We start from the raw sequence: 16,254 nt of genomic DNA, 5'->3' as shown, positions 1-16,254 counted from the left end.
TGGGCTATGCTAACAACCAGATGAGATGATTGCAACAATCCTATCTGTCTTTACCTGTATAATGCCATAGAACTGTGCAACCTGCCCTTGCTCTCGCTGTATTTATGCACATGAAACTACTTCCTTCCGAGCAATGAATTCATTGTAAGTCTTTGAATATTTTGTTTGGGAAGGGAGGAATCAGTCTCAGGCTGCAAACATTGGCAGAAATATTTATAACAACTGCATCAAAATCTCATTTTTCTGGTCAGGTCCATTTTTTGTTTGGTGTTCTTTTTTGTTTTTAAATCTGTGGGAGAAGACAGTAATACTCATTGGACCAACACATTATTGATTGCCCACAGAAACAGCAGTTAGTTAGAGCACTCACTTTCAGCTGTGAAGCAGCATGTTAGGTTTATCTTGCTGTAATATTTTTTTTTCCATTTCATCCTCTTTTACATACTCACAGAAGTTTCCTATTCACTATTGAAACACCATATGGTGATAATATATGCTAACACAGGCACAGTGACACAGTCCACAAGCCTGCTATTGAGCAAAAGTTGACAACATAAGGCTGAGAAAATTGTAAGTGCTTCCAAGCCACAATATGTACGTCACCTAATTGCATTTTACTGCGATGCAAAGAAGTCTGAGTCAAGAAGGAACTTCCTTACAATGAAACTGTAACAGCCTGGAGTAATTTACAGTTATTTGAAGAGCTATAGCAAGGATCTATCAATTCATAGCTTTCAGATATGGGCTGGGTGTGGGTTGGGGCTTTTTTTAGCCTAGGCAGCTTTGATATACAGAAAGAGACAATGCATCTCAGCACCGCAGTCATCTCTCAAAAGGTTCCAGACAGGAAGGCAAAAGGCAATCAATAAGAGAAAATATAGACACAGCCCCTTAAACCGTCCACAGATGCATCTGCCTCTTACTTTAATGGTAACGGTTTTGAACTAGGAACATCTTGCAACAATCCTGAGATATGTTCAGGCTATAAACGTATCATGTTTATTTATGCTCTGGTAGCAGGGTCTAATGTAGAAAATGCATGGCCAGCTCTCACTTTTCAGCAGGGCTCTAGATTGTTCCAGGCAGCCCTACCTGAAATGAGGCTGGAAACAGATCAGCCCTGCCTTCGGACCAGCAAGGACTCTAGGGAGGGGTCCTCTCTCCCCGGTAGGACAGACCCTTGTAAAAACAGACCATGAAAGACAGGATGGACCAGCAAATGACAACGCCATCCCAGAACGTCACCCATGTGTGTCCAAAGCTCTGTTTTACAACAAGCTGCATGGTCTCTCTGTGCCTCATCTCTCCATTTGCAGAAGACAGAAGAATCAAACCTCTCCTTCCTCAGGGCATTACAAGGATAAATGCATGAAAAGCTGTACGTGCTCACGCAAACAGGCACCAGTAAGTAATCAAGACAAACTTGTGAAGGCCCGTACTTTAAATGCTAGGGCTCCCTAATGTGTTTTAGCCTTCACCTCTCAAATGTATTTAGAAACTGCAACCGCAGAAGTTAGTTGCCCTCCTCTTTTAAAGAGTGCAACTCAACAGTAGGTCACGTTAGCAGGATCTACGCCTGCCCTTCAACAGTCTCTGGATAGATGCGAGGCAATTCGAAGACATATCAAGGCAATACTCTCCTTGCTGTGAGTGTAATGCACAAATCACAAAGTCGTCATTCCCACTTTGGTGGAAATGGCGTGGGGAAGACGTCCAGCACAGGCCACAGTGGGAGCAAAGTCCCAAGTGATGCATTGCCACGCAGGTGTTTAAGTTGCTGTGCTGTTCCCTTGGCTCTGAACTATTTCCTTTCCCTAACAGCAAGGGAAACGCAGCTGGTTCCTAGTGTGTGCAGAAGAGAAATAGTCAAGACAAAAGGAACAGAAACCATAAAGAGCAGAGCAAAGGAAGCCTAATTTCCTATGGACTTGTGTCTTGCATCTTGAGTAGACTCTGACCCTTCCTGTTCTCCTCCATTACCTCTCCTGACCGCCCTCCTCCTGCTTCCCTTCCCCCCTAGTATTAGCCTTGGCATTTATCTGTGTATGTCAGCCAAACAATCCATGTTTCAGGTCAGAGATCCTGGTTAAAGCACAGTCTGGAAGAGCAAAAGTTCAGGTTGCCTGCAAGAAAGTCAGCAGGCTCGGAGCTTGCTGTGCACGTGTGTGGATGAGCCAGCCCACGGGCCACAGCGAGGACAGCCAGCACCACGCTGCCGCTCCCTGAGAGACACAGGTCCAAGTCCCTCCTCCCCAGCTACTGAGTTTTGCATGCATGTACCCCTCTCTTAGACCCACTTAAAAGTGGCCACTGGTATGTGGGGAGGAGCCAACTGCTGGACACCGATGGGTGCCGGGTGGGAAGAACTCATCAACTACACTTTCATTTCAAAATGTGCCAGCTATTCCTTTGGCAAGCAGTGAGTAGGAGAGCGGCTGCTGCACGCGTGGGGACATCGCCAATTTGTGCCATAGGACTACATTCAACTTCATACGCTTCCTTCCAGTCATATGCAGGTGGGGAGAACAAATTCCCACTTTTAAAGTGCTGGTGAGATCAGAGAGTGATGATATAGGTCCAGAACATCGCAACTTTCTAGATCTGGGGGTTTGAATCTTTCAGGGTTTGCTTGCAAGACAGTGCATCAAAGTCTATTGCCTGTATATCACAAAATTGCAGCTGAGCATCAAGAAGCACCCTCCCACAGAAGAAACCTAAGATTTTTTTATCGCCCCTGCCTGGTTCACACACTCCAGGACAAAGGTGGGTGCATTTCCCCACACCTCACATCCCTCCAAAGCCTATTAACAGGGAACGTTCACATGTATGCTCTGCCCGTCCACTTGCATGTGCTACGAGAGGAGGATAAATTAGCGATGGGGTGGCGGGGTGCCCATGGTCTGGCTTCAGCTCCTCTGGCGACCCATGCACAAACCAAGTCATCTAACCTCCCTGTGCCTCGGTTCCTCCCTCACCCGTGAAATAGCAAGCATACTTCCGTATTTCACAGGGCTGCTGTCGTGGTGGTAAATCGAATGCCGCTGAAGCACTCAGATGCATCCACCCGTGCAAGGATGCAAGCAGAGACTGCGTCCCAATGAAATGCAGGTCTCCGTCCCAGAGGCGGCTGCTCTTTGCTGGCTGGACACACGGACAGCTTGTGAAGCGCGCCAGGTCCCTTTGAGATGAGTGCCAAACCACAGGGAGTGCCAAAAACTGAGGATGGGGAAATGACAGGCTTCCTGAGGTGATGGTATACAGCAGCTTGGTCCCATTGCGAGGAAAAAGATAGAAAACAAACCATAACAATAGGTAGAAGGCCTTGGACAACTTTAGAGAGTAAGAGCCCAGCTCTCAACCGCTCACAACAAAATAATCACAAATGCAGAAGGAAAAAAAGACCAAATTATGAGGTACTATTTGCTTTTTATCACTGTTCCCGAAGTAAATGTTTATCTTTAACCATACACAAATTTGAGATGCCTGCACAGATTTTGAAGTCCAATATATCCAACACTAGTCGTCATCTAACGCTGTAGCCAAGCACGTAGGCAGAAAACCCAAATGGATGCAAAAAAGAGAAAGGGGAAAGGGGAAAAGTAAACCTTACAGAGATTTCTGTGAACTTGATTATATATTAGAAAAAAGAAACAGCAGGAGTAGTGCTGCTTTATTTTCACTCTGATGATAGTACAAGAGGAAGAAATAATACCCTGCAAAGGTCACTCTTATCCTGTTCATCTGTGACGAGCTGATAATCTGGGATCTCAGAAAACTTTCTTTAAAAATCTTCACGGACGTGCTCTTATCAAAAGGATTAAGGTTTAATACATACCAGCAGATGCAACCGATTTGAGCATCTGCTAATCAGAGCAGCGTCAGTTTGCCGCATGCGCCGGCTGGAGCTGATGAGCACAGGAAGGTTTCCCCTTCTTGTAGAGAGAGAGGCCAAATCCAAACATACATGAAATCATCTGTTGGCTACGCCTCTCAACTCACACGTACGCGGCTGAACATCCCTGCCCTGTGCACGCTCCCCTGCCCACAGGCGTGTGGGGGACGGCGTGACAGACGTGCCCCGCTCGCAGCCAGCACGCCTGCAGCGGTGCTCCTAGAAAGCTTCAACCTTAGGACTATCTCAAACACCACCCACGTAGGGTGGGAATGTCATTGGAGGGGAACAGCAGGAGGAGAGTTTCCTGGACATAGAGGTTTTGCTTCTCGAGTGCTGGGAGGAACCCACTGAAATTGCTCCAGATGGGATGCTTCCTTTTCTACTTTAAGTAATCCACCCAGATTTTCTAAACAGCACAAAGCCAGCGTGCTGCAACCAGAAGTGGAAGCGCAGCTCTCAGAGGTGACCCCATCTTTAAAACAGTCCATGCAATTCCTGATGTCCGTGACTACAACAAAAATGTCACAGCCCGCCGAGAACAGCCCTTACCAGCAGCCCTGCAGTGAGCCTGCACAAGCCCTCCAGTGCTGCTACAAGCGTCAGAGCTCACCAGCTCGACACCAGCTTGGGCACACCTCTATGAGACACCGTCATCCCTCTGTGTCCACACATGCCATCCAAGTCAGTAGGGAAATGGCGGCAACTCACTGCCTTCATGAAAAGCGTTGTGTAGCGCATGTAGCTCTGGAGTAGCTGGATGGTCCTACTAAAAGGTCATCAACACTTAGGATGGACAGGAGATGCTTCTCAGTTTCAGCAGATGGGCTCACTCCCAACAAGCCTTTCTGTCACACAACCAACAAGATTAAAAACCCACAAAAACCAAAATGCACAGACCTCAAGTGAACAAATACAGAGAGCGCCCTTGCCACTGGGAAAGCCCTGCCTGGGTACCACACTGTGCTGCTGGACTCAGAAACCTTTTTGGCCCAGTTACGCAGATGCCCACAGATTAGATGTGCTCAGACCAGCAGAAGGAGGCGTGGGTACTTTTATTTACCCCAAATACCATAACTGAAGACAGCAGAAGCTCAGCCATTGATTTCAGCCCAAATCACATTGAAAAAGACTAAGCACCATTCTGAACATCTGAAACAGCTGAATCCCACTGAGCCCTGTAATTCAGGATCCACAAACTCTCTGTGAGGGGGGAGTTAATTCTGAACCTGCCAAATTAATCTTAATCTGCTTGTACCCCTAAATTTTCTTTCTTAAAAGAAAGAAAAACATTCCTGACAACAACTGGGATGCTAGCAAATACTCTCTGGACCGTGCTTGCAAAATCCTTTTGGTGCATACCAACCTAACAAGCCAGGCTTGGGCAAACAACAGGAACAAGGAAATCAGACTCTGAGCCTGGACTAGCAAATTTGCACAGACTGTTTTGAATACAGATTTAGCGATCTGTTTTTCACAGAGCCCGTATGTCAATCCCACAGCCCAAACCAAGAGCAATCATAGGGCTTTTTTTCGATGCTGGGGGAATGCATCCCTCTTTGCTGAGTAGGAGGCTTTGTTCATGGTTGGAGATACAGCTCCGTGTAAACAAAGATAAAACACTGGAACCCTTAGCCGTGCATTCCTGGTGCAGCTATAAGTGGGGCACTAAAATTAGAAATGCACATGGAAAAGTGCTCCTAGGAGTCTTCAGCACTCAACATTTTGCCTTGTTTTGTGGTTTGCCACCCTACAGCTGAAACTGTTTAATCCTGTCCCATCACTCCACAAGCAAATATGTCCACTGCCTTTTCACTGCTTTTGTTATCCCCAACTGGCTGTCAAAAGAAGTGATGGAGTAACAACTAATGCTGTCAAACATTTAAATCCCTTTTAAATTCCAGTCATTAGAAGACATTATTTCCCAGTATGTTTGAAACTTAATGAAAATGTATCACTGATTTTTTAATTTAATTTTCTTTACTTTTTTATTGTTCTGCAGCTCACACTAAGAATGAGCTTCTTATCCTTCAAAATATTACTCACTCAGGCTGACAGTGTTGGATAGGAGCAGATGTCTAGTACCCGGGGCAATGATACAGAGGCAGGGATGTAGGCATGAATCCTTAGACACCTCGCCTAACTCTGCCTTCACCTTCCCCATCTGTTAAATGAAAAAAAATAATTTCTTTCTTTTTCATTATTTGTACAACCACATCACATAAAGGCCTTCAACCCAGACCAAGGTTTCATTTTGCTAGATGCCATGCACATGGGCAGTAAGAGGCAAATCACATTGAAGAGGTTGCCAAGCTACAAGGACAGAAGAGATTTTGAGAGGAAGCAGAGTAGAAATGCTACGTTGAAGGTAATTTAGCACAGTGGTGGTAGCTGGGAATGAAACAAGTCTCCAGAGTGCCAGCCCAGTCCCCTCTGGATCAAGCTGCCTCCGAGAGCTGTACACAAGTAGATTTGATCTTGACCATCAAAGCACGGTTTTTTGCTCTTTAAATACTCCATAAATTTTGGCCACCCAGTATTTGCTTTTAAAAAAAGGCTAATTACGTTTGGACCAGGTACATCTTACTACCTGGTATACCTCCCACAAAGTGGTATTTTGCCAAACAGACAATCTGTTGGAAATTCAGGATAAAACTCAAGAGTTTCAGAAGGTAGGTGTCCAATTCTGGACAAAGCAATCAGCATTCAATACATAATTCACAGCAGGGACAAAAAATCCTGAGCTTTCGTATGCTGCTATTTCCAGTATTTCATTTTCACAGCCTCTGCTGGAAGCCCTCTCTCCAGCACCACAAAGTTTTCTTGTTTTGAAAAAAATGCAAACATTTATTTTATGGGCTGAATTTTGGCATGTGTTTTTTTGCTACAGGCCTTGCTGCACTCATCTCTTAAGCAAGGATTTAAGCACAACAGGTAAAAATTGGGCAGAATACCCTTTAATAGAGGAGCCAGATGACCACAGCATTCACCAGGCCCCTTAGTCAGGGTTCACCCAATTTAGGAATAGCCCCTGCTCCCATCCATGGAAGTTATGCACCTAAATGCCTTGTCTATACAACCTCCTTTTACTAATGAAAGGCATAGTGGGTTCTCTGCCTCTGAACTTTCCAATGGGTTACTGCAATTTAGAAGGTGTGATATGTAAACAGAAAACACAGTGCAGCTACACAAGAGGAGCTCTGTACTTTACTCATCACACTAGCATTTCTAAACTTTACCAAACAGGAGGAAAATATTAATTGGATTTTTTTCATAACGTTTCTGCAGTTCTTCAAACAATACACCTAAGGCAAGCTCATCTATTAACATGCCATTGCAGTCATGGTAATTTTGAGATCATGTTGGTCTCCTCCATTTCTATTCACTGTACCAGAAGGCTGGAACTGGCCATGCTGGTGAAGGTCACTCACAAACCTCTCAAGCTCAGGTGATATTTGGTCCTTTCTAAAACTCCAGCTCCAGCTGAATTCTTGAAATATAGTCTCTCCTACACCACCTCACATGACAGAAAGCATCCTTAGATGCTGCTGTGTCGCAGCTAAAGATGATGATTTAGTCTTGTGATTTTCTGCTCTTTTTGATATATGCAATTTTGAAAGAAAAAAAAATAGCATTTTAATCACTTTTGACTGCTTCTGTGACTCAGTCAGAGAGACTTTCACTTGCAAGTCATGGTCTCAGCCTGGGGCTGAGGTGATGGTGATCGAAAGCTGCTTCTTACCCACATGTTGCTGATGGCCAATATGAAGTAAACTATCAATGCCTAGAAAACCTCTGCTGCAGGGGACTCTCTCAACAACTGCCTCAAGACAGAGACAAGAACTAACCAGAAATGAAGCCTGAGAGAATGCTTCACTTCGAGGTTCGGCAGCATCGGGATTGAATCACACTGGGGTACCAGACTCACAGAAAGACCTCCTCCCACCAAAGCTGCTGCTATGGGGAGGACAGATCTCTTCTGCTCCATAAAGGATCTATGTTGAGAAAATGTTTTTCAAACTCATCACTTCAGAGAACAGGGCAACACAGCTCTGCAGGACAACAGCATCCTACCACCTCCGCCCAAGGTACGGGAAGCAGCCAGCAGGACCTGGAGGACTCCTTTACCTTCACTTTCCAGCTCAGCTCCCTTGAATTAGTCAGGACCACTGGGTACAAGGAGGAGGATGCTGACCACAGGTGTCAAAATTCTCTCCCTGCCCTCTACTAATGGCAGTCATTTTTAGCTCATGGCAATGTCCTTGTCACCTGCCTGGCACACAAAAAATGTTACCAAAATGATGCCCGGGTAAGCAATGCAGGGATGGTGCAGAGATTCACAGTCATCCCTGCCCTCAACAGCAGGTCTGCTGGCCAAGGGGAATTGTCCGGGGCTGACATTGGCCCACCCATTCTGACAAGTATCATGGACTTCCCAAACCTACTGCGGAGGGTACAAATCCCCCTGCTTCAGAGGCACCTCCCAGGGCAGTGTGTCTCACTCCAATCCTGAACTCATACCAAGGATCAAAAGAGCTTCCCTCTGTGTGAGTGTATGCCAATGGGTAGGGTATGTTAAATAAACTGCTTGTCATTATCCCGCTATCACTCCTACTCCAGTGAGAGAGGACTATTTTACACTTTAGTTTATGTTGCTTTAAAACTGTTTTGAAGATAAAATAAAAAAGAAACCTAACAACAAAATTTCTCTTATTCCAGAATAGGAGTATCCCCAAGGGCAAGGTATACCTGTAAAATTACTATAATGCTTTAACCGCATAAGCACAACTTGAAACGTCTTCTCTGAAAACAAGCCGTAACTCTATTTTCTTATCTGCAGCCATTATCCTGACAAATTTGGGAAGGTCACCTAAGGTGTAATCCAATAAACGTACTGATGTTCTGAGTAAGTACCTCACAATTTGCAGCCTAATCTATTATCCTACTATGAGACCATCAAATGACTCACCAGTTTTAATACGTAGTACAGATCAAACAAAGGAAATATCTAAGCTTTACATTCTAGTTCCACCTTTCAAGGACTTGTTTGAGTACTCTTTAATTACAGCAGATGATACATTCAACTCCGGCATTTTCTTTTTCTAACAGCTATAGTTAGAAGTTGCTGTAGCTGTACTTTTTTTCATGGTACATCATTATGTTAACCAATAAATCCTGAAAAGTCTGATAAACTGAACAAAGAAAGTTGGGATTTCGTCCCAGAGATGAAATTCAGCTTCTCCTGCCCACTGGATCTCACACAGTTATTGTAATGGACAAGGGAGCAGCAGCATCCCATCGCTCCTGGGTACAGGGGACAAGTCTTCAAAGCCCCCACCTGAACTGTGGGCAAAAAGCCACAGGAACGAGCATGTGCAGAGCAGCACACATTGTCTTGGAGGCTAATGAATTTTAGAAGTCAGATCAAGTCCAAAACTTGGGCTATGCCTTCCGATCCTCCAGAAACTGAAATATATCTGCAGAACTTTGCACTGAACCACTTGTGATTTATTTATTTATTTATTAACGCTATAAAACAAAAGTGAAGAACCAATCTATTCAGAGAATGCCAGATCCCAAAGGAAGAAGTGTCAGGAGACAGTCAGCAGTACTGTCAGCAAACTGCAAATGCTCAGCGAAGTGGTTACAGAAGTTACGTGTCTCTACAAAGACGCTGGAGCTGACCGCAGGCATTGCCACGGAAAATGGTGAGTTCAAATCTCTTCCACTTAACTCTCACAGTGTTTTGACTCCATAAAGCACTTCCCAGTAACAGTGTGCATCCGCATGTGTTTGGTCCACACAAACCAAATGAACACAGGTTATCCGACCCAGTGCCTGAGCACTATCACTGATCACTGTTAAAACTTGTCTCTCTTATCACAACAACAAAAACCCACTGGGAAAAGGACTGAATTTTATCTGGTTTACATTGGTGCTCTTTTTAACTGACAGACCCAAATCAGACTGTTTTTCAAGGAGAAGTCTGCAAGTTGATGCAATAACTGTGTACATGCTGCTAGAATGATAGAAGAGTTTATCAGAAGATCCCTGCAGAAGGGATGGAAACCACACAGGCCACCACACAGGCCACCACACCAGAGCCTCTGCATGCAGATGGACGCTTTCAAAAGTGCATAAATCTGATTTAACTCTGCTTTTGCTAAGTTCATACACTTAAACAAGAGCAAATCTAAACAAATTCTGATCACTGCTTTAGTTCTGCTCCAAAGGTATCGGTTCTCAATTACTTAAAACAAATACAACAATGAAAAGAACCAAAAAAGCCACACACTTAAAGACATGGCCTATACGGATAATGGGTGTGCACTGCATCAGTCAGCTTTCCCTTTGGTTCTTTTGACTTTTGGGGTTTTATTTAGGGCTGACATTGGTTAAGACAAACACAACATATACATACAGCTGCAAACATGCCTACAGACCCATATACCTATTAGAAATTATACCGGTCATGAGGTCAGGAAGCGAAGGCACTGCATAACCGGGCACAAACACATCTGGGATGATTTTAGAGATCTCAAGAATTGCCCTTTTTAAAGTGCCACTGGGGTGTCACTGCTTCCTCTGATAAATAGATGACATCTTACCACAACTTAAATAGCTCCACTCAAGCACTACCTAGATGAGCGACAAAAATTAGCTGAGCTGCTGTCACCCCTGCAGTCCTTGTCTAGACACAGCAGAGTAAGTGCGAATTCCAGTCTGCCTTGCTGGGCTACAGCCACCCTGAGAGCTGAGCTATGATCCAAGCCACTTCATCGCCACTGATTAGACAACAAAAACAAAAGACAACAACTTGAGATGTGGATATCTGGATCTTTCTGGCAGTGTGACAGATAAGAGTCAACAAAACAGAAAACCAACCAAAAAATACAAGCATAAAAGTACTTGTGAACTGAGCAGGTTTTAATTCGCAAGCTGTTGTTGGTGGAAAGTCAAGGTGAATGAAATGCCATTTTTTGAAGTATTTTTCTAACAATCTCCATGGCAATCTAACGATCGGGATCAGAGGCCCTTCGCTCAGAGGTACGGCAGCTTTTGAGCCAGTGCCCCCTTCAGAGTGGCTGCACCCTTCTCCCCATTGACAGCCACATCTGGATGCTATCAAGACGAACTGGCATGCCTTCTCGCAACAAATACCAAGCGGTTAGCAAATTGACTCCAGCAGTCAATGCTGGCCACTTTCCCACTCTCTGCTTACACAGTGTGCCACTGACCTGTTGAGTCCGAGGTTTGTAAGGAGAGCTACTCTCTAGGTCGGCCAGGATGCTGGTCAGAGAGTCGATTTCTGCATCTAAACTGGACCGCCTCTCCTCAAGCGTCTTGCCACCAGGATTCACCTTAAAGAAGAAAGAAGAGTTTCAGTTATTCAAACCACTTGGCCCAGCACATGGTTTCTTACCGTCCTCATGCAGCTGCTACCATGCCCCAGCAATAACTCTCAGGTTGCAGGGACAAACACACTGAAATGCTATAGCTCTCTCCCAGACCAGCAGCAAGCCTCCATCTCAGAAGGATTCAGGCTGCTTTGGGGCTTTCCTTCATGCATTTCCCACAATGGCCCCATCGTCTAAAGCTGACTTGGAAGATTATGCAATTAGGCACGCAATCTGTTACCGAGGTGAGGAGGCAGGACAATCCCCGCTCCTGTGGACAGAGACGATGTATTTTAGCAGGACACCCAGCTTGGCAGCGAGGCTGGAGTAGGCTTGGAGCACCTCCATTCTGAGAGCATCTCTTCTGCCACATCCCCATCCCAGATGAAGCACAAACAGAGCAGAGCTGCAAGCCACAGTGGCCAGCGACCGGCCACCTGCACCTGTTACTATTTTACATCAATCTGTGGTAGCTGTACCTGTCTGATTCAACACTTCTTCGCAATTTCCATCTAAAAAATTAGCTCCTTCAAGGAGGCGTGAAAAAGTTCAATTCATTTCTAGCAGATTCAAGGTGAAGGGCATGAGTTGCAATAAGCAGTCACAAAATAACATAAATAAGGTCCTTGTAAAAAGGGCTATTACGCAGGAAAGCTCACGCCCAGAGCAAATACCAGCCTACAGCCAGGACCCTTTCTGATTCAATATATCTTGCTTTCTCTCTGCTTTCAAAACAGCCCAGCCCCACTTGTACCTAGGCTGGTAGGGACGCTCACTTGGAAAGGAAGAGACACAAATTTTCACCACCACCACCCATCTCCAAAAGTAAAACCGAGGTCTCAGCACCACAGGAAGAGTATGTGATCCCCAAGCTACTGTTCAAGGGCTGCACTGTAATCCCTGCTACAATAAGCATTTTAAAAGAGGACTCATTCACACCCTCTGTTTTTGAAAAATCAACTTAGTCCAAAACCTCTGGGAAAGATCTGTGCTGTACAGCCCAACCCAACACCAGTATCTCTCGGCAGTTCACGAAGGTGGGTACAAGCTAGAAAACATCTCCCTCCTCAACGTTTTCAGTGCTTTGGAAATTAGGCTCTGGCAGGAATGAGAAGTTCAAGAAAACCAGCTAAGGATCCCCATCAGGTGTGATGTAGGTACCAGGAGCTTACCCAACATAGCCAGCCACATTTAGGGCATGCGCAGAAACCAAAGTTCTTGACTCAAGTGAAATATTACACATTGAAAGTCTTTTCTCAACCTGAGTCATAGTCAATATTTTTCTTCTGTCCTTCCATGTCTGACTTATCTGCAAATTCTCCAGACGAAGTCTCTCCGCATACGTGCAACTACAGAGCTCAGTGCAGAAGAGCTCACTTGCAGCTTGACTACTACAATAATAAAAATACTAAAGAATTACCTAACTACTCACCTAATTTCAGCTGTAAAGCCTGTTCAGACCATACCAGCACCTCCCCACAGACAATGCAGCTCTGTTTGCCTTCACTCTCACCAAGTTACTTCAATTTTCCAAGCCAAAAATTCGCCTTTCCCTTTGGCTCACTGTCTGCTCCAGATAGTTTTTATTTAAATTTCATTTCAGGAGCACTCGATCATTACCTGTTTTACAGAACTCCCCAGTCATCAGCCCGACACATAAACGGCCAGTTGGTCAAAGAGAGACAGACTATGCAAAGCAGGCAGGCTCTGATCTGCCAAGCTTATACGTGCTAAGGCATTCATTAGTTCCTGATGATTATTAAATCTTACTGGATTACAATAAATTTGGCTTGACTAACAAGAAAATGGAAGCTCCAATGTGCTTTATGCAAGAACATGTCATTTAAGAGGCTGAGAGTCAGGGTAGAAACTACGTACAAACTCAATTCTTCTTGCTTATTTTTATTATAGAGCCAAAGTTTTTCCATCCAAACTGTTGTTCAAAAAAAGAAATACTTTTCACAGGAATTAACCCAGACCGTTACTCCTGGCTAGCTGTAGGCACCTGGATTTTTAAATCTGCAAAAGTCCAATTTCCTTTCCACTATTAGTGCACTTCATGGCTCTTGTTTGGTTTTTCTCCATCCTCCAGTTGTTGGCCTGTAACTACAGGGCAGCCACAGGCTTCCCAGACACAAAAACTGTGATTGCTCCACGTCAGAGAATTTTTAAGCTAAGCAGCCAAAAACTAGCCTGGAAAGGCGGGGAATGCAAAGGGCACCCAAGGCCCCAACACTTGAGGTGATAAATCAAGTCAATGGCAGACCCAGGAATAAAACCAGAGCCCACGCACGACCTGTTTGGTACCCTGACCCTGGAGAGGAGGGATGGTGGCAGATGAGAAGATCAGCCGATTTCATTTCTGCTTCTTAGCATTTCTGGGCCATGTTATTCCCAGGTTCTCATTCCCCAGAACAATTACGCAATAGCTGACTAGCAAATGCTGCAGAACAAGTTGTAAGGTTGTAAAAGTTAAATGTCCTTAGGAAACCCAGAAAAATAAAATAAAATAGCATGGAAACATCTCTATTGATTCTAGGCTCTGTAAAAGAGTTATTTATTCAATTAAAACATAACCAACATAGATTAAGAGCCCAATCCTACAAATGCTGGAGCACAATGCAGTATGACAGTGCCAACGAATAATGCTACCGATGTAAGGGCCTACTGGGACAGGACTGGACTTTAAGTTCATTTAAGAAATAGTAATCCTCACAAAGACAGGTTTCTGCTTGCTCTCTCTTCCCCATCTCCACGAACCTTGCATTTTTCTCCCCACAGTGCTCCAGATTCAACCGAGGGATTTGCTGCATGTGGAAACAGGAGAAGAATTTGCAACGCTAACTTTAGCAAGAGAGGGTTAAGTTATTTCTCTTCTCATGCTCTTCACCATGACGTTGCTATAAAAGTTTTATGATATTGCTCTGGAACAAAACGCAAGCGCCAGGTCCCAAGGCACAACAGGTTCGCACAGACACAGCTCTGCTCCGAGGAACCCAGACTGGTTAAGCTCACGACCTCTCAGATACAAACACCGGAACCAGAAAGAACTGCTAATTCTATTTCTGTCTGGATTTATGGCATTGTTGCAGACATGTCACTTGCGCACCCTCCCTTTCAGCCAGCAGAATATGGAAAAACGGGTTTAAAAAGAAAAAGGATGCTATCTTTGGCCCAGCCAACGTGAGTTCGACAAAAAACAAACATAAGCCAACCCAGTCCAACAAATTACTCATGCCAGAGACTATCCACTCACGTGAACTTCTGCAACGCCTACACTCCTATCCCCTGGCTCAGTCCCTGCTGCAAGGCAAAAGAGAGAAAAACAGCAGACCGCTTCACTGCTTGGCTTGTTTGTTCGCCCCTGAATTCCTGGTGTGCAGCTCAGGGCAGCTGTGATGGTGGTAATCCACTCATGAGCCATATCAACCCACTCTGTTCTGATGAAAACTGGCTTTAATTTTGCTAATACTACCACCCAACACCAGTCAGCGCCACAGGTCCCCCCGCACCACCCCAAGGGACATTCATTACAGAACATGCAGCGCAGAGGGCAATGCAGGGCCTCAAAGTTTGCCTCACTGTGCTAAAAAGGCCGTAAGACTATTCATCGAGCTAGAAGACATCAAAAGCACAATGACTTCCCTAGACGCCACCTTTTCCTACAACCTAGATCACTTACTCTTATCACATTTTGTAGGTTACAGCACAGAAACAAGAAAGGTTCTCGTTTGTCCAAGCCAGCTCCTTGCAATGGGCTGAAAGAGAAGAATCTGGCTCCCAGATGTCCTTCCTAGCTCCTGCTCCAAATTCCTTTCCCTACCAAGACCCAGCTGCTTCTCTTTTATTCTCTGTTTTCCCCTCCCTCCGTACCCTGTTTGCTGCCATGCAGTGCCGCAGCCTGGGACAGTCGTTAGCCCGTGAGACAAGAGATGCAATGTGGCCTGTGCTGCCAGGTTGGCTTCTGAGCCTTTATGAGAATCATGTTAATGCCCAGTGGTGTTGCTGTGTCAGGGAAAGACGGAGGGTGACTTTGCAGTAGCAACCTGCTGAGTTACATGGACAGCAGGTTAGAAGTGACTCCAGAGTCCCAGGGTGTATTTTCTTCCAAAACAAGGCAACATCCAAACTCCTGAACACTTTCAGAGCATCAGGACTTTGCTCACCACAGTGCAATTTTCCAGCATCAAGATCCACCTTCTCCCCATCCACCTTAGCCTTGCTCAAGTCTTCTCTAAAGTAGGTTGAGCTGAGTGGGTTTCCTGAGCATTGCGGCCAGCCCATCCCCTGAGCCGCACCCCAGGAACGCGAGCTGTCATTATTGGAAAATGCAATGCCATTATATATGTACGGACACATCCAAGACAGCAGAGCTCCAGCTAGACACACAACCTTCCTTGTAGCATCAGCTTGCTCTGCACGCCATGCTATCACACGTCACTGATAACCTCATAACTCACAACTGGAAGAATGGAGATGAACACCATGGATATTAAGAAAGGTTGTAGCTAATGACTCGAAACAAATGGGCTGGGGGCCCCCAGTGCCCCCAACCACTCTTGGTACGCTGGTTTTACGGGGACCCCAAGGTGCTTGGGGAGCTCTCTTTTGGCTGCAACAGGTCAACACTATTTGCATTTACACATCCAAGAATAGGGAAAAGCAGGGAGCAGAAAAGCCCTTTGCAGCAAAGGCAATCATGGAAAGGAAGGACTAAAGCAACAAGGGGAGTGAGGAAGAGGGGAATTTAGGCAAATCAGGGGTAGATAGTAAATAAAGACTTTTGTCCTGAAAGACTCTATTGTCTTTATCTCCAGCAAATGCAACTGAGCCATAGATGAGGTGGCAGAGCTGATAAATTCAGTGACTGCTGCCTGCTTCCACCAGGTTGCACCCACAGCAGCCACCTGCCACGCTTTGTAGGATGTTGAAATCCTCAGGTAGACACTGAGGTGATAGGAAGAG

General features: G+C 45.2%; 1 protein-coding gene across 11 annotated transcripts in view; it reads right to left on the bottom strand.

Annotated features, from left to right (window-relative positions):
- Positions 1 to 16,254, bottom strand: part of LPP (LIM domain containing preferred translocation partner in lipoma) — a 353,105-nt gene that overhangs the window by 158,102 nt on the left and 178,749 nt on the right. For all 11 annotated transcript variants that reach the window (XR_015700425.1, XM_087739193.1, XM_087739197.1 and 8 more), the window contains one exon: positions 11,131 to 11,253. Coding sequence is in view for 10 of the 11 variants with exons in the window: in XM_087739193.1 (XP_087595319.1) it covers positions 11,131 to 11,253 (123 nt within the window). In the remaining variant the exon portion in view is untranslated. The remainder of the gene's footprint in view (positions 1 to 11,130; positions 11,254 to 16,254) is intronic.

The sequence above is a fragment of the Nipponia nippon genome, unplaced genomic scaffold, assembly GCF_047370975.1.
Source record: "Nipponia nippon isolate SJK-2023a ecotype South Korea unplaced genomic scaffold, ASM4737097v1 scaffold_7, whole genome shotgun sequence".
Classification (NCBI taxonomy): Eukaryota; Metazoa; Chordata; class Aves; order Pelecaniformes; family Threskiornithidae; genus Nipponia; species Nipponia nippon.
This window is presented reverse-complemented; position numbering and strand designations above follow the sequence as displayed.